Genomic DNA, 18638 nt, shown 5'->3' with positions numbered 1-18638 from the left:
GTCCTGGCCATTTTAAGAATGCCTTGCAGATGGGTGTAAGACTTCAGGAACTTGTTGACTACCAGATTGAACACTTGCGCCATGCAGGGCGCATGGACCATCCCTCCTCGGTGCAGCAGGGACACCATGTTCTTCCCATTGTCTGTCACCATGGTTCCGATTTTTAGTTGTCACAGAGAAATCCACACATTGAATTCTTCTTGTATGACGCGGAGCAGTTCCTCCCCTGTGTGACTTCGTTCGCCCAGGCAAACCAGGTGTTGAACTGCGTGACACCTCTGTGCCCTGGACATGTGGTATGATGGAGTAGCACTTGTGGAGGCTGAGGTGGTGGTGGAGAAGGAGGAGGAGGCTGACACTGGCGCAGGAGCAGCAGTTTGACAACGTGGAGGAGAAAGCCGTCTTTTGTGGAAGTTGTCGGTGTGGCTGAGCGGGAAGCACATTCACCCAGTGGGCCGTAAAGAACATATACTGGCCCCGACCATAATTACAGCTCCACACGTCCGCGCTGCCATGCACCTTGGAAGAAACTGATAAGCTCAAGGACTGGCCCACCTTCTGTTGTACAAATTGGTGAATGGCGGGCACAGCCTTTTTGGAAGGACTGCAGTACCAACAACTTCCACAAGAGCACGGTCAGCTTCTGCACCTTAGGATGGCTGGACGCATAGAGTTGTCTTTTTGTAATCGCCTCTCTCAACGACTGCTGGCGCTATGCGTAGCGAGGAGCATCTGGACCGGGAGACAAAGACAAACAGTTCCTTTCGGCAGAGGTGCTGGAGCCCTGACTTGCTGAAACAGCATGTGTGCCACTAGGTGCTGCTGTTGCTGCGCCAGCAAGATGGATTGCATCTGACACTCGTTTCGTGGTGCCAAGGTTAGCTCCCTGACCACGCTTCACTTTCTGCCCGCAGATACGACATATACCCATGCTCGGCTCCACTGGTGTCTTTACAAAAAACTGCCACACCGCTGAGGTGGTAATTTTACCGCCAACACTCAGCACTGAGCGACTAATACCGCAGCTGCCTCGGTGAGCCCCTGTGCCACTGCTTATTTGGGCCTGCGAATCGGGATTTGTACCCCGCGGACATTTGGCTCTCGTCCTCGGGGTACCCTGCCACCCTTCTGACTTACAGCCACAGTAGCGACTTGCTGCCTGCTCCTCAAGCTGACACTCTCTTCGCCCGACGATGATAAATTCCCTGCTACACCCGGCTCCCTAGTTCGATCGGCTACATCATTGTCAATTTGCGTTTCCCGGTCACTGCTACTCTCCTCACCGGTGTCAGTATGCACAGCCTGCCTACTGCAGGAAGCAGCGGAAGTCTGCCCCACCTCTTCACTGCAAAGCAGCTGCTGACTGTCGTCAAACACTTCGTCCTCGCTGAATAGTGGCGCTGAGCCCAGACAACCTAGTAGCTCTCTGGCTGCGGGAATGGAACAGGACAGAGCCTGGTTGAGGACAGGTGAGGGCCACTGACCTGCTCCTGGGCCATGCCAACTTATTGTTGTATTCAACACACTGCCACTAGATGACAACGGCAGTTCTGGCCTCACAGAGTCACCCCTGCTGCCACATCCCCTTACTGTGCTGCCACCTCTGCCTGCTCCACCTGCCACCTTTCTGTCTGACATAGTGGTTTATAAAGTACGTGGATTTGACACGTAAATCTGGCTGTAAACTAGAGCCCCCAAAAGGTATTGCAATGTGCGTTATACAGATACCCCACAACTGACAGTGTAATTTCATTGAAAATCACTGTATAAACTACGCTGATTTCACACGCGATTCTGGCTGTAAACTAGAGCCCCCAAAAGGTATGACAATGTGCGTTATATAGATACCCCACAACTGACAATGTAATTTCAGCGAAAATCACTGTATAAACTATGTGGATTTTACACATAAATCTGGCTGTAAACTAGAGCCCCCAAAAGGTATGGCAATGTGCGTTATACAGATAACCCACAACTGACAGCTCACTACTGCAGATGCATGAATGTCAAACAGATTTCTTCCTATTTGATTTTGTCACTAAATAGAATGGCTATTTGGGGTATACAGATCCCCCTTAAAGAACAACCAGGGATTGGTCCACCAATCGCTACTGCAGATGCATGAAAGTCACACAGATTTCTTCCTATTCGATTTTGTCATTAAATAGAACTGGTATTTGGGGTATATAGAACCCCCTTAGAGAACAGGGATTGCAGCAAGAATCGCACAGTACAATAGCAGCAGCTGGACGCTACAACATGAAGAGTGAAGTGCTGAGATAGAAAATGGCTGGGTTTTATAGGGCTGTGTGACATCACAGGCCTGCCGGTCACTGATTGGCTTACAGGTCTGCAGATGTCATCGGGGTGTTCCTTTCTCCTTCCCAGAGTTCTCTGCCCCATGTAACACGTTGTTCTCGCGTCCATTTAGCAGAAATATGAGGGGAAAAAAAACAACTTCGTTCCCAGAATCAGCATAAATTTCGGCTTCGTGACAAATCGAATTTTTCCTGAAATTATAACCGAAGTTGGAATCATTAGAATCGATATGCCCATCTCTAGACACAACCAACAAGCATAACAATATTACAATAAGCAATAAGCAATATTAGTGAAAAATATTGAATACGATTGAGAACTATACAAGAATAAAAATAACAAAAATATTAAATAACAAAAATATAATTTCTTAAAAAATTTCCAAAAAAATTCCTTTAATAAAAAATAAATCTCATCCTATGTACACATGAATGATATGATTATTAAGACACTGTCAGCACTGACTATGAATTCGCCATACAAAAATTAAAGAATTCACTTCCAAAACAATTGAACAATGAATCCAATCCGATTGGTGACGAGAAACGTCAATCATTCTGATTGGAATATAAAGCGCCAGGAAACGGGCACCGACACCCCCAGATGAAGCCAGAACATGGCGGCGAAACGGCTGTAGGGTATTTAGTTTCATAGTTTCATAGTTTATACGGTTGAAAAAAGACGCTTGTCCATCAAGTTCAACCAAGGAAGGGTAGGGATTGGATGAGGAAGGGATTTAGGGGAAACAATCCTATATAGCATAACAATCAATGTTATTTAGGTGTAAAAAGGCATCTAGACCCTTCTTGAAGCTCTCCGCTGTCTCTGCTGTAACCAGCGCCTGAGGCAGGCTATTCCACAGATTGACAGTTCTCATAGTAAAAAAGCCCTGTCGCCTCCGGTGATTAAACCTTGGTTTCTCCAAACGGAGACAGTGCCCCCTCGTCTTTTGATTTGATTTACTCTGGAACAACTTACCACCATATTTTTTGTATGGACCATTCATATATTTATATAAATTAATCATGTCCCCTCGTAGTCATCTCTTTTCCAGACTAAATAAATCTAGTTGTTTTAATCTTTCCTCATAACTAAGACCCTCCATACCCCTTATCAGTTTTGTGGCTCTACGTTGAACCCTCTCCAGCTCCAGGGCATCCTTTTTATGGACCGGTGCCCAGAACTGGACAGCATATTCCAGGTGTGGCCGAACCAGTGCCTTGTATAGTGGTAATATTACATCCCTATCACGAGAGTCCATTCCACTTTTGATACATGACATGATCCTACTAGCTTTAGAGGCAGCTGATTGACATTGCATGCTGTTATTCAATTTATGATCTACTAGTACCCCCAGGTCCTTCTCAACAAGAGACTCTCCCAGATTTACTCCCCCAAGGACATATTTTGCCTTTGGATTATTGGCCCCCAGGTGCATAACATTACATTTATCCACATTAAACCTCATTTGCCAAGTGGATGACCAAACATTCAGTTTGTCCAAGTCACCCTGCAGCCTACGAACATCCTCCATAGACTGTATTACACTACACAGTTTGGTGTCATCTGCAAAAATAGACACAGTGCTATTAATTCCTACCTCTATATCATTAATAAATATATTAAATAGTAGTGGGCCAAGCACAGAACCCTGAGGTACACCACTCATAACTGGTGACCATTCAGAGTAGGAATCATTGACCACAACTCTCTGGATACGATCCTTCAGCCAGTTTTCAATCCAAATGCAAATGATTTCTGCCAAACCAATAGCCCTAATTTTACCCATCAGGCGTCTATGAGGGTCAGTGTCAAATGCCTTTGCAAAGTCCAAGAACACAATATCCACAGCTGCTCCTCCATCCAGGCACCTGCTCACCTCTTCATAGAAGCAGATAAGGTTAGTTTGACAACTTCTATTCTTAGTAAACCCATGCTGGCTATCACTTATTATTCTATTTGAGGTCACATACTCCAGTATGTAGTCTTTTACTAACCCTTCCAACACTTTCCCCACAATGGAAGTTAAGCTTACAGGCCTGTAATTGCCTGGCGAAGTTCTAGAGCCCTTTTTATATATTGGCACCACATTTGCCTTGCGCCAGTATTATTAGGGAAAGTTCCTTTCAATACAACGAGGGATACATAGTATAAAGTCGTAGAGTTAGATAGCGGCATACGAACGGCATCATATAAGAGGAGTAGTGAAGCCGCGATCGTGCATAGCCACTCGTCACTCACACATATAGTGAGAGAGCGTTACTGCCAGAGTGCAGTCCCGACACGGCAATCTTTTGCTATATGGACTGCATCTGATAACTCTGCAGGAGTACACAGTAACAGAGCAGTAGCGATACCAGCTATGTGAACATCGTTCCCTGAACATTCACATAAATTAACAGACGGTGACAGAGACGTAAGGCTATAATCATTTTAACACAGGACACAATACTATAAATAATATCTAGAAAATATAATAACAATATCCTCTAACAAATCCCTCAATCTAAGGGAACCCATGCAAGTCAAATTACAGGGGTCAATATCTGCATGGACTTTTCCTATTTGTTTAGAATTTTTGTTCACAATTACTATTTATTTTAAATATAATTAATAAAAGCTATATTTGTCTGCCACTTTTCCCTATACTTTTCCCTTCCCTTTCAATTACAATTTATCTAACTTTGGTGGTGCACACCTGGCAGGAGAGTAACAAGGAGAAAAAAATTACATCTAAAAACTAATATTCTTCTGACATAACGGTCAGCTAGCGTTAAGCCATGCCACTGTAAAGGCTACTTTGAAAGTTTTCTGAATCAGATGTTGGTGAAGTTATTGAAGCAGGAATCAATCTCAACTCCAGTAATGGACTTTGGACCACACTTGTGTCTGGAATAAAATCATCTTCGTCCAGCTCTGAACTAGCTACTCCTGGATCATATCCTTCAAGCTTTTTGAAATGGGACACGTTCCTTGTGACCATGATATTGCGCGGTGATCATGGTACCTTTGACCCAAGTCACTTGAAAGGGTTCAGGATAATATTGGTCAGACTGTTTGTCACTAGGTCTCAACCTCTTAACCCAATCTCCCACATTTATTAATACCTTTTTGTAGCGATCCTTGCCTCTATCAGCATATCTCTTCATCCTTCCTTTTGATAAGGTATCCGTGAGAGCCATTGGGGACTCAATGGGAGCTGAACGCCCATTTGGGAGTTTGATGCGCAAAGTCCTGTTAAAAAGTGCAGTTGCGGGCAGTGTGCCCATAGAGGAGAGTGGTGTGGCTCTGTACTGTCTATGGAATTTGCACAATTCTTTAGAGTTTTGTTGATAGATTGCATGAAATGTTCCAAATCAAGCACTCTGTCCTGTAGCTTCTGAGGTATCACAAGGCGATTGTCACGCAGGAGTAGATTTGAGTCTGACACCGAAAGTGAATGCCTTGCTTTGGAGAAGTTTTGCAGGTATGCTGCTTGTTTAGGTTGTTGAAGATGAGCCTCAGTATTGAATGAACTCCAATTTTTGTACTGTACAGTTTCAATAACCAGCTGAAGTTGTGGATCAGAATCCACTGCTTGTTTGACTTCCTCAATACTCATTGCTCTTGGCACAGAATGTTCAATAACAAAGTTTACATGCTCTTCAGCTAGAACAGTTGCTGGTGTGTCATCCTTGGCAGAGTATGGTGAGGGTTGTTTTAAAAATAATCTGCAGAATTTCCAACTCCTGCCTCGTACCTCAGGGAAAAATTGTAGCTTTGTAGCTGGAGAACCCAGCGTTCAATTCTTGGGGGAGGTTTTGAGGAATGCTTATTGAAGATTGGAATAAGTGGTTTATGATCACTTATTACTGTGAATTGATGACCTAAAAGGTAAAGATGAAAATGTAGGCACACCCACACAACCACCAGAGCTTCTCTTTCAGTTTGTTAATAGCGCTCTTCTGTCTCTGACAAGGCTTTGCTTGCATATGAGATTGTAGAAATGCTACCATTATCAGACACCTGAGTGAGGATTGCACCAAGGCCTACTGGACTGGCATCCACGATAAGTTCTGTAGATTTCAGAAGCTCAAAATAGGCCATAACCTGGTCAGTTGTCAGGCTGGACTTCAGTGTGTGAAAAGCTGTCTGATGTGCAGTTGTCCATGACCAAGGAATATCTTTCTTTGTTAGTTGTCGCAGAGGTTCAGAAATAGTGGCCAGGTCAGGTATGAAACGTCCACAGTATGTGACCAGTCCAAGAAAACTGTGAACTTAAGAAACATTTTGTGGCTGACTAGCTGATTTAATAGCATCAACTTTTTGAGGGTCTGATACACCATTTTTCGAGATAAATATAGCCAAAAAAACTCTACAACTTCTGGTTGAATTCACATTTGGATGGATTCAGTGTTCGCTTGCAGGTTCCCAGTCTTTGAAACACAAGCTCTAAGTGGGAGTCATGTTCCTCCTGGGTGGTGATGTCATCACTAACATTGAGGACTCCGGAAAGAACTTGGCTGATAATGTTTTGGAATATTTCAGCAGCTGATTAAATTCAAAAGTTCAGCCTCTTGAACCTTTGCAGCCCCACATGAGTGCTAAACGTGGTGATATATCTTGAGTCTGGATGTAATTCAAGCTGATGGTAACCTGATTTGAGATCCATTTTAGAAAATACTTTTGCGCCATTGATATGTTAGAATTTTCGTCAATGGTAGGTGTGATGTTCCTCTCTCTCTGAATAGCCCGATTGGTATCTCGCATATCCACATAATCTGATTTTACCAGGCTGCTTTGGTTAGGCGCAACAACAATTGGCGACACCCAGGGTGTTGGGCCTTCCAGTCTTTCAATATTATCTTCAGCCTCTAAGTCTTGAATTTCTTGCTCCACCAGCTTGCTGACATGAAATAAGATGCCCCTATGCGGTTGCACTGTATTTTACTGACTGATCAATGAGTAAATTTACTTGAAAGTCTTTTAGCTTGCCAAGTCCCTAAAAGAGATGGGGATATTTAGTTACAACTTTTGGAACAGGTGAATTGTTGACACTGTTGAGCAGCTTTACTAAACCTAGAGCTACTGAACTACTGCAGCTCAGAAACGTGTCTGCTGTGCAGTCCACTACATAGAATGTGGCTCTTATAGACTTCCCATCAATTGCCCATTCTGACTGAAATTAACACACAGGGGTAAGGCAGTAGCTGAACCATAAGGAAATATTTTCAGGTTGGAATTTTGCAGAGCAGGTTTGTTCTTAAGACAATCATAGACAGCTTGACTAATGACATTAACAAATGCCCCTGTATCCACAAGCATTTCCACAGGACTGCCATTTATGAAGAAGACTGGTTTGGGATCAGCAAAGTGCACAGTGTGAGAGACCTCTTCTGTGACTGAGAATAGGTAAGTGCTGCTGGATTCATCAGTAGGTAGCACTGTCTGCATTGAATGGACTCTCTGTGACACAGGCTGTTTATAAGGGAGACGACCTTGTGGTTTAGCTGAGGATCTGCAGACTTTCGCAAAGTGATTCCGTTTCACAGAACTGTCTACACAGTTGTGGCAGGCTGCTCCCTTTGCTGGGCAGGTTTTCTGGTGAGGATATGAACCACCACAGTTGTAGCAGGTTGTACCCTGTGTATGAGGGATGTGTGGTTTCTGGGTGAGCTTTGCTGTACAAGATGGCTGCTCTGGCTCTGCCCTGGTCTCTATGAGTTTAGCCTGATTCTCTGCAGTATCATTTATATGTGCAGACTCCAGCAACTTTGCAACAGTCATAGTGGGATCTCTCTGCGCCTGCTCCCTTAGTTTAGAAGAGATGCATCCTTGTATGATTTGCATTTGTATTTCACTGTCAATGTCTGCAAATTCGCAGTAACTGGCAATATATCTAAGCCCGACATGATATTCAGCAATGCTTTCTGATGGGGACTTTCTAAACTTGAAAACCTCAAAATCTGGATTTGTGTGTGGAAAGAAGTGCTTATTGCTGCTTTACATGGCTCATAGTCAGTGTTATATCCTGTGCTAGGCAGAGTTGTGTAAATATCATAGACCTGCTTTTCACCATAAGGGCACATTCACATGGCCACCTGCGGGGACGTACATGTACGTCCCCATAGACGGCAATAGCGGCGCGGCGCAGATGCGGTGCCACACCGATCCGGCCCGCACACCGCAAAAAGATAGAGCATGCTCTATCTTTTGGCGTGTGTGTGGCCGTGCGCCGCTATTCTCTATGGAGGGAGGAGGGGCCGCCTCCTCCTCCTCTCCAGCACACGGCGGTATGCTCGCACGGTGGCCATACTGCTGTGTGAATGTACCCTATTGCAGCAGCATGGCTTTCTTTCTTGCATTGCCAATGATGTTCAGAGCTTACAAAAATAACTCAAAACGTTTTAGCCACTTGTTCCAGCATGTTCCTAAGTTTGCCTGGGACTGGTACACATCAAAGGAAGGGAATATAGGTAGGGTGCTAATATCACAGTCTAGGTGGCTCTTCTATGTAACTATGTTCTATGTTACTGAAATAACAGAGGCGATTCCCCCTAAGCCACACCACTAATTATGCCCTGGCCACACCCCAAATTTTTATTACTAATAATTATCTTCATTATAATAATAATAATCACCATAATAATAAGAATAATAATCCTCTCCATAATAATAAAAAAAAAAAACTTTGCTCAGCTTGGGAATTGAACTCACAAACTCTACACTCTACATGCAACTGAGTTGGAGCCTCTATCCACTAGGCCAGGGGTAGGGAACCTATGGCTCGGGAGCCAGATATGGCTCTTTTGCAGTTGGCTGCATCTGGCTCACAGACATATCTTTAATAAATAGGGATGGCTGTGATGTTACCGGTGCCTACGTCCTTTGTACAACCCAGGTGCCATTGCCGCCATCATCTAAGCCTTGGGGGCATGTGCAACCTATCTACTTGGAGGCATGTGCTGTGGCTACCTATCTACTGGGGGTATGTGTTGGGGCTACCTAGCTATTGGGAGGCATGTGCTGGGACTACCTATCTGCTGGGAGGCATGTGCTGGGATTACCTATCTACTGGGTGTCAGGATTTGGAGTAGTGAACTCCCTGGACCATCGCGGACGATGATGTAAGCAGACACCTGGGACCAGAATGTAAGTGGCACTCGGTCTTCACCAGAGCCCACCGCGTGGTATCGCCAGGTTGTTCCACAGACGCTCTTACGGAATAACATTTTAAAATATGTGGCGTTCATGGCTCTCCAAGCCAAAAAGGTTCCTGACCCCTGCACTAGGCTATTGGCCCAGTGGTTATTGATGGGCGGATTTTATGTGACTAAGTCTTTTACTGTCATATAGTGACACAGGCTCCATGCACTGTTATATAGAGATACATCTTCTCAGAAATTGCTATTGTAATTATTGAGACGACTATTATTATTATTTTTATTATTATTATCATGGAGACTTATTATTATAATTTTAATAATAATAATCTCAATAATAATCTCAATAATAATAATAATAATCTCAATCTCAATAATATCAATACTAATAATCTCAATAATATCAATACTAATAATCTCAATAATTTCAATAATAATAATAATCTCAATAATCTCAATACTAATAATCTCAATAATATCAATACTAATAATCTCAATAATCATTTTAATAATAATCATCTCAATAATAATAATCTCCATAATAATAATGTCAATAATAATCTCTGAGAAGATCCCTTTCTATGTATCAGTGTGTCACAATGTAACACTGAAACTCTTAGTTACATAAAATCCTCTACCTAGTGGGTAGAGGCTCCTATCTCTATTACAGAGGGTCTGGGGTTCGAATCCCAGACTGGGTATAAATTTATTTAATTGAATTAAATAAAGGGCTTGTGTCTGGGGAATCCCTAGAAGACCATTTATTGAAAGATGGTGTTCTGAACCTGATGACGTGGTCCCCGCTCTGCGCTAACCCGACACATCTCTCAAAAGGATTCCCTGCCTGATGTCTGCTCTGGAGAACCCTAGGAGATGTAGTGACCATATATGGATAGAGATCTGATGACGTGGTCCCTGCTCTCCGCTAACCCAACACTTCTCTCAAAAGGATTCCCTGCCCGATGTCTGTAGAAGCCATTCAGTACTATGAGTTCTGGCTTTGAAACTATTTACTATGTGGGACACAGAGCCGGGACAACCCCAGCAAGTGCGGGACCTGGAGGGAATATCCAGGACAATCTCACAGCTGCACGTGACGCGGGGCAGAGGTAAAAAAATAGGGACTGTCCCGGCAAAAACAGGACGGTTGGGAGCTATGTAACAACATCACAGAATATACCTTCTGTATAAATTCCTTTTAAAATGTTAGAGTTCTTCAATAACTCTGGAATGCGTTACCCATCTAGTCCAGGGGCCGTGTACACATGTCTAAATTCATTCAGTCTAGTATATTACAGGATGTATGATCCACAGTTGCACCAACCACGTCATAAGTTCTCTTAAGTATCATCATCTTCTCTTGGTCTCCCAGCCACCAAAGCCCCATTTTCAGTATACAGGAGCCCTACCTGCTCTGACCTATGTTTTTGCATTTATGTACTTGAAACATTTCTTAGGCTTTCTACCTGTCTTTCATTTTGTATTTTGGCTGATTTCATTTACTTCTTATAGATTTTGGTAAGTATTTTATAATTATTGAAGGATTCAGGTGACCCTTCAGATTTATTTTTTGAATGCCCCTTTTTATCATTCATTGTAATTAACTGTACCTGTAAGCTAGCCTGTCTAAACTTTTACCTATAGGAATACATTTAGAAGTATATTGTACCCAGTACAGATTTGAATGCCTCCCATTTAACATTAGTATCAACACGTTACAGGATCTGATTTCAGTAGTACAGCCCGGAATTTCAGGAAATTAGCTTTATTAAAATTCTATGTTTTTGATTTTCCTATATGTTTTCACTTTTTATAGTTCAAACGGAAAATAATTATGTTATGATTGTTGTTCCCAAGGGTTTCTCAGACACTGACATTTTGGAATTGTTAGAAATCACAAGTCCAACAAAGCATCCTCTCTTGTTGGATCTTAATAATAATAATGTTTTTTTTATATAGCTCCATCAAATTCCGTAGCACTTTACAAATCATAGGGAACTTATACAAATATAATATTACATTGTAATGTAATGTTTGTGAGTACAAACAGTCATATGGAAAAATAGGAGTGAGGGCCCTGCTTGCAAGAGCTTACATTCTAAGAGGTTGAAGGGGTTGACACAAGAGGCGTGGGCGCCGCCATCTTGGATCCGATCATTTGGTTGCCTTGATGATTGGTTGCCTTGACAGCCTCGGGTCTTTGTCAGACCCAAGGCTGTCTGGTTTTTGCAGTTTTGTTACAATGAGCCAGTGACTCATTGTAATGTATACTATGTAAATATACAGTATATATGGTAGGAACGATCAGACCATCTAGGGTTAATGTACCCTAGGGGGTCTAAAAAAGTAGTAAAAACATTTTCAAAAAAGTTTTAAAATAATTTAAAAAGTTAAAACCTAAAAGTTCAAATCACCCCCCTTTCCCTAGAACTGATATAAATGTGATAAACAGTAAAATTCACAGACACATTAGGTATCAGCATGTCTTAAAATGCCTAATCTATCAAAATATAAAAACGGTTACTGATGGCGCTGAACCACATAACAGAGAATAACTCCCAAATGTCCGAAACATGACTTTTACACCATTTTACATCACATAAAGATGGAATAAATAGTGATCAAAATGTTGCAAGGACCTCAAAATTGTAGCAATTGAAACGTCAGCTCATTTTGCTAAAAATGACACTCTGTACACGTTTGTTTTATTTTCGAAAATGTATTCAAACACAATAAAACCTGCATAAACTTGGTATCACCGTGATCGTACCGAAACCACAGAATAAAGTAGAGGTGTTATTTGGAGCATACAGTGAAAGTCGTAAAAAAATAGCCAACAAGAACATGACACAGAGAAATACAATTTGTTACGTACTAAATAAGCCCTCACACAGCTCTGTATATGCAAAAATGAAAAAGTTATGGATTTTTGAAGGTGGAGAGCAAGAAATGAGCGGAAAAAAAACCCTGCATCCTTAAGGGGATAAGTAAAAAAAAGTGAAAAAAAAAAAGTTTAAAACCTTAATATAAATAAAAAAATATAAGCCCTATACAAACACAGACCGGTAATAAAGTAAAACACAAATACACAAAAAAAGCCATATATATTCAATATCGCCACGTCCATAACAATAATAAAACAGAATCCTTACTGGACCCGCACGGTAAACACCCAATCCCCCCAAAAAAACATTCTGAAAAGAGATAATTTTTAATTAATACCCTTTAAAAAATGCTCTTAAAAGTGATTCAAAAATGTTACACACTCTAAAATAAGACCACTAAAAAGAACAACTCGTCTTGCAAAAAATAAGCCCTTGACAAGAATATTCAGCTGAAAAATAAAGTTATGCATCTGAATATAGTGATGCTAAAATGAACAATATTTTCTCCATATTCGTTTTTATTCAGTAAAATTGAATAAAATACACAAAACCTCCACATATTTGGTATCGCTGTGCCCATGACCATCTGTATTTGTCAACCAGATTTGTCAGCCAAAAAATAAAATAAAGCTATGCATTTGAAAAGACAGTGATTAGAGATGGCCGACTGCCTGCTCCACTGCCCGACGCGCAAGCTGACACTCTCTTCACCTGACGATGATAAATCCCTTGCTACACCCCGCTCCCAAGTGCGATTGGCTACATCATCATCAATTTGCGTTTCCCTGTCACTGCTATTCTCCTCACCAGTGTCAGTATGCACAGTGATGTCTTCCCCACCTCTCCACTGCCAAGCAGCTGCTGACTGTCCTCAAACACTTCGCTGTATAGTGGCACTGAGCCCAGACCACCGAGTAGCTCTCTGCCTGAGGGAAAAGAAGAGGACAGAGGCTGGATGAGGACATTTGAGGGCCGCTGACCTGCTCCTGGGCCATGCCAACTAATTGTTGTATCTGACTCTTGGCTGGGGTTGTCAGATGTTATATTTGAGAAATTGGGTGACCTAGTCAACCAACCAACGACAATGGCAGTTCTGGCCTCACACCAGTCACCCCTGCTGCGACGTCTCCTTACCATGCTGCAACCACTGCCTGCTCCACCTGCCACCTTTCTGTCTGACATAGTGGCTAATCAACTACGTGGATTTGACACGTATGTCTTGCTCTCAACTTTAGCAGCACAAAAAGTATGGGAATTTGCGTTATAGATACCCCACAACAGATACCCTGGGAGAGGAGCAATAATCACTAGAGCAGCTGTGCTGATACAGCACAGATTTCTTCCTAGTGCCTTCAGTAACAAAAAAGAACTGCTATTTGGGGTATACAGATCCCCCTAAACGCCCACCCTGGAATTGGAGCAGAAATCACTACAGCACAGTACAGTAAAAGCAGCTGGACGCTACAGACAGCACATGCAGTATGAAATGCCGAGATTGCAAATGGCTGACTGTTTTTATAGGGCTATGACATCACCACTTTGTTCGAATCAATTCGCCCATCTCTAACAGTGATGCTAAAATTAACAACATTTTCTCCAAATTAGTTTTTATTCAGTAAAATAGTGGGGTAAAATCTAAATAGATGAGGTATTTTAATCATGTCGACACATAGAATAAAAATAATATAGTATTTTTATGGTACGGTGATTAAACAAACCAAAAAAAATCTTACCATAAATTGATATTTTTCATGTTTTACACCAACAAAGAGTTAATAAAATCTCATCAATTAGCTATAGATGCCCCAATATTATGTACCAGAAAAGTTAATTTCATGTGGCAAAAAATAAGCCCCTGTATATCCACATTAAAAAAAGAAAAATATTATAGCCTGTAGAATTTGATAGGCAAATCTGCTCTGAATGGCGCCTCTTTCCATTCTATACCTGGCTGTGTGCCCATACAGCAGGTAACCACCATATATGGGGTATTGGTGTACTCGTGAGAAATTGGGTATCAAACTTTGTGGAGCTTTTTGTCATTTAATCCATTGCGAATGTTTCAGTATTCACCCAAAATGAATGTATTGTCCATAAAATTTTACAATTTGTAGACTGCACTTCCATTTTCTTTTAATCCCTATTAAACACCTCAAGGGTTAACAAACTTCTTAAAAGTGCTTTTTCGAATGTTATGGTGTGTAGCTTCCATAATGGAGTAATTTACTAGTCTTGGTATTATTTAGGCCTCTCACAGTCATTTGAACAAGAAAAACTGTTAAAAATGGCACCAAAATTCTAAGCCTCATAACATTCTGATAAAATGCAGGGAATCTTAAAAAAACTGGCCAACATAAAGCAGACATTTGGGAAATGTAAGTTGTAAATTAATTTGGGTGCTAACTACATTAAAAGTAGAGAATTCAAAACTTTGAAAATAAAGAATTTTTTTTTTTTAACTAATACTTATCATCCAAATTTTTTGATTAATTTGAAATACAATGTGTCACAAGAAAACAATCTCAAAATCCCCTGGATACCTATAGTGACACAGGGCAGATTTGAAAAATGGGGCCTTGTCCTAGAGGCCAAAATAGGCTGAGTCCTGAAGTGGCTAATAGCTATGTTTGTAAACAGATTCACTATTAACACATTAAAAAACCTTTGCCTTCAAAAATCCAAAAATGTAGACTTAAAAGGGTTGTTCGAGAGTAATTAAAAAAAGCGAGGTGGCTGTAGCCGGTTTACCTCACTTTTACGCTCAGCCAACCCTTTTAAAAAGCCGGTTAGGCAAAAAATGTAGCTGTATAAACCTATTTAAGGTTATCATAGATTGAGATAAAAGTTATAGAAAAATTAACCTGCATATAAATTGTTTGTATTTTTCTTCTTCTTTAGACCATTTTGACTACATAAAAAAGGTAGCAGGACCAGAATCAATTGGAATTGGAGCAGATTATGATGGAGTGACTGGGTAGGTATTTCTGTGTTCAGTGACTGATTGACTCCATGAGATTGTGGAGATATCCAGTAACCAGTTCTTATAAAATTATACAGTGAATTGCTTAATAAAGTAACTAAAAAGGGAATTCTTATCTCAGCAATTCATGACATCTTTACTGAAAAGTCTTAATAAGAGTTACTGATAGAGATGCATGTTACTGGTTTAACCCCTTAAAGACAGAGCTCATTTTTATCGTTAGGAAACAACCAGATTTTTTTTTTGTCATTATAAATTTAAAGTGTAACCGACATTTCAAAAAACTTTTGATATGTTGTAGGGCAGGTAATTTTAAGCACTTTTGCAATTGGATTAGTTACCCGAATCTTGCTCCTTCCTCTTGTATTCTGCAGACTTCCCCTAGATGGCAGTGACTGCTCAGATAGCTGTTACTATGGATATTCTGTCTTCATAAAGAAGACTACAACAGGAGACACGCCCCCTCCCCCTGCATACAGCTGAACCTGAGTGAAGTTGGCCCCCCCACCTTGTTCAAATCAAACAAAATTGGTGTCAAACGTTTGTGCTACGTTTGTGCTGGTTTGTGCAGCAGAAATTTTTGTTTGTGCCCCCATCGTTTTCGAGATTTTAATGAAAGTTTCCAGAGGTCATCAGAGGTCAACCAGCCCCCCCACATTGCCCAACTCAAACAAAACTGGTGCCGAACAATTCTGCTACGTTTGTGCTGCGCAACTTTTTGTTTGTGCTGCTTTTGTTTTGAATACATGAACAAAAATTTCAAGTTCAAAAGTTGAAGCAGCCCCCCCACATTAACCGAATCAAACAAAACTGGTGTCAAATGTTAGTGCTACGTTTGTGCAGCAAAAATTTTTGTTTGTGCCGCTATAATTTTTAAGGTATGTTCAGGTGTTTGAGGTGTTTAGGATGAACTGGTAAAAAACAAACCTAGTGACACTTCCCTGGTTTGATCACCAGGGGGAGCTAGCAAACACATTGTACTTTGGAAGAAATTAACTCTGATGACCTCTGCAAAAAAGTATGAATATATTAAAAATGATAGCGGCACAAACGAAAATTTTTGCTGCACAAACCAGCACAAACATAGCACTAACGTTTGACACCCGTTTTGTTTGATTCGGTTAATGTGGGGGGGCTGCTTGAACTTTTGAACTTGAATTTTTTGTTCATATATTCAAAACAAAAGCAGCACAAACAAAAATTTGCGCAGCACAAACCAGCACAAACGTAGCAGAATTGTTCGGCACCAGTTTTGTTTGATTTGGGCAATTTGGGGGGGGCTGGTTGACCTCTGATGACCTCTGGAAACTTTCATTAAAATCTTAAAAACGATAGTGGCACAAACGAAAATTTCTGCTGCACAAACCAGCACAAATGTAGCACAAACGTTTGACACCAATTTTGTTTAATTTGAACAAGGTGGGGGGGCCAACTTCACTCAGGTTACAGCTGATCACCTCATGGCTCACTGCTGCAGCAGTCATGTCTCACAGCTCTAGCACTGTCATGTGCAGGGAGAAGCCATGAATAATGTAATAACAAAACACCTACACTTCTCTCTTCTCAGCTTTCCCTACACCTGTATACTGTATAAACACATAATCCACACAGACAGGAATGTGTGGATTATGGTGCTGCTGGACTTTTCAAATGTTGTTTAGATAGATAGATAGATAGATAGATAGATATTAGATAGATAGATAGATACGGGATATATAGATAGATGGATAGAAAGATATGAGATAGATAGATATTAGAAAGATGATAGATAGATAGATAGATAGATAGATAGATAGATGTAGTAGTTTTTTTGAGAGCTGGAAACTGTGGTTGCTATGGGACAAAAGGTACTAAGTGGGGACCGAGAGGCAAAATACTTTGAGGAATGATTCCCAGGGACACCTGGAGCAGAATTATGTATTTTTGTTTTTTTTTGCTCAGAATGACGGTTACACTTTAACCCCTTCCCGCTCTGCGTCCGATATATCGGACGCTGAGCTCAGTGACTGATAGCCGGCACCCCAGTGTAACACCCGCGATCGGAGTTTGCTCTGATCGCGGGTGCTTAACCCGTTAGATGCCGCGGTCAGCGCGACCGCGGCATCTAACATGCCTCTAGGGGGTCTCTCCCCCACGATCGGTCCCCCCGAACCATTTTCGGGGGGCACCGATCGTTGTTATGGCAGTGCTGGGACCCGATCTGGTCCCCAGCACTGCCTGCAGTCACTGCCAGTAAAATGGCGTCAGTGACATCATCTTACTGGCAGAGTGCCAGCCTATGCAAGAGGCTGATACTGCTAATACCCTGCAATACTTCTGTATTGCTGGATATTATCATGAACAAGCAATCAAATGATTGCTTTTTCATGTCCCATAGTAAAATAGTGAAAAAGTAAAAAAAAAAGGTTATTCAATAAAAAATAAAGTAATAAATCACTAAAAATGCCCAAAAGCCCCAAAACATATAAAGAGACATATAGCTAAAAAAAAAAAAAAGTCTAAATCATAACACAAACCCTGCATATATAGTATCACCGCGTCGGTAACAACCCATAGAATAACAGAAAATAATTATTGAACCCGTACAATAAACGTCGTAAAAAAAAACTGTTATAAACCCTCAAAAATTATGATTTTTACCTATTCAATCCCACAAAAAATGCTATAAAAAGTGATCAAAAAAACATATGTACTCAAGATACTGTTGCAAAGTACAATATGTCCCGCAAAAAACAAGCCATCAACCAGCTTCGTAGCCAAAAAAATAAAAATGTTATGCCACTTGGAAGACGCAATACAAAAATGATCAATTTTTCCCCACATTAGGGTTTAATTTGACAAATTTAGTAAAACGTAATTATGGTATCCCCGTAATCGTATCGACCCGTAAAATAAAGATAACATGATTATTAGGCTAAACGGTGAACACCAAAAAAAAAAAAAGTCAAAAATCAAGTACATATTTGATGCTTTTCAAATATTTGATGCCCTCAAAAAAAAGCTCCTAAATTTTCAACAATAGGGGATACCAACCCCAAAATGGTAACACTGGAAAAAGCATCTCATCCCGCAAAAAAATGCAGTCACATGGCCCCAATAACGCAAAAGCGAAAAATTTATAGCTTACAAAAGGGCCAATGAGGAAACTAAAATCCTGGCAGCTTCAGGTCCCTCCTTCCCTTCTGCGCCTCGCCGTGCACCCATAAAACAAGTCACGAGCATGTGTGGGGGGTCTCTGTACTCAGGAGAAATTGTAGAACAAATTGTATGGTCTTTTATCTTTTGGAAATGTGTAAATTTTAGGTCTAAATG

At 41.1% G+C, this 18638-nt stretch overlaps 1 protein-coding gene across 1 annotated transcript in view; it reads left to right on the top strand.

Annotated features, from left to right (window-relative positions):
• LOC140070825 (dipeptidase 2-like) overlaps window positions 1-18638 on the top strand; it is a 755511-nt gene that overhangs the window by 594447 nt on the left and 142426 nt on the right. Inside the window, exon 10 of the mRNA XM_072117775.1 lies at window positions 15245-15320. Within this exon, the coding sequence (XP_071973876.1) occupies window positions 15245-15320 (76 nt within the window). The remainder of the gene's footprint in view (window positions 1-15244; window positions 15321-18638) is intronic.

Source organism: Engystomops pustulosus, chromosome 7, assembly GCF_040894005.1.
Source record: "Engystomops pustulosus chromosome 7, aEngPut4.maternal, whole genome shotgun sequence".
Classification (NCBI taxonomy): Eukaryota; Metazoa; Chordata; class Amphibia; order Anura; family Leptodactylidae; genus Engystomops; species Engystomops pustulosus.
Note: the sequence above shows the minus strand (reverse complement) of the source record. Positions and strands in the feature narration are given on the sequence as shown.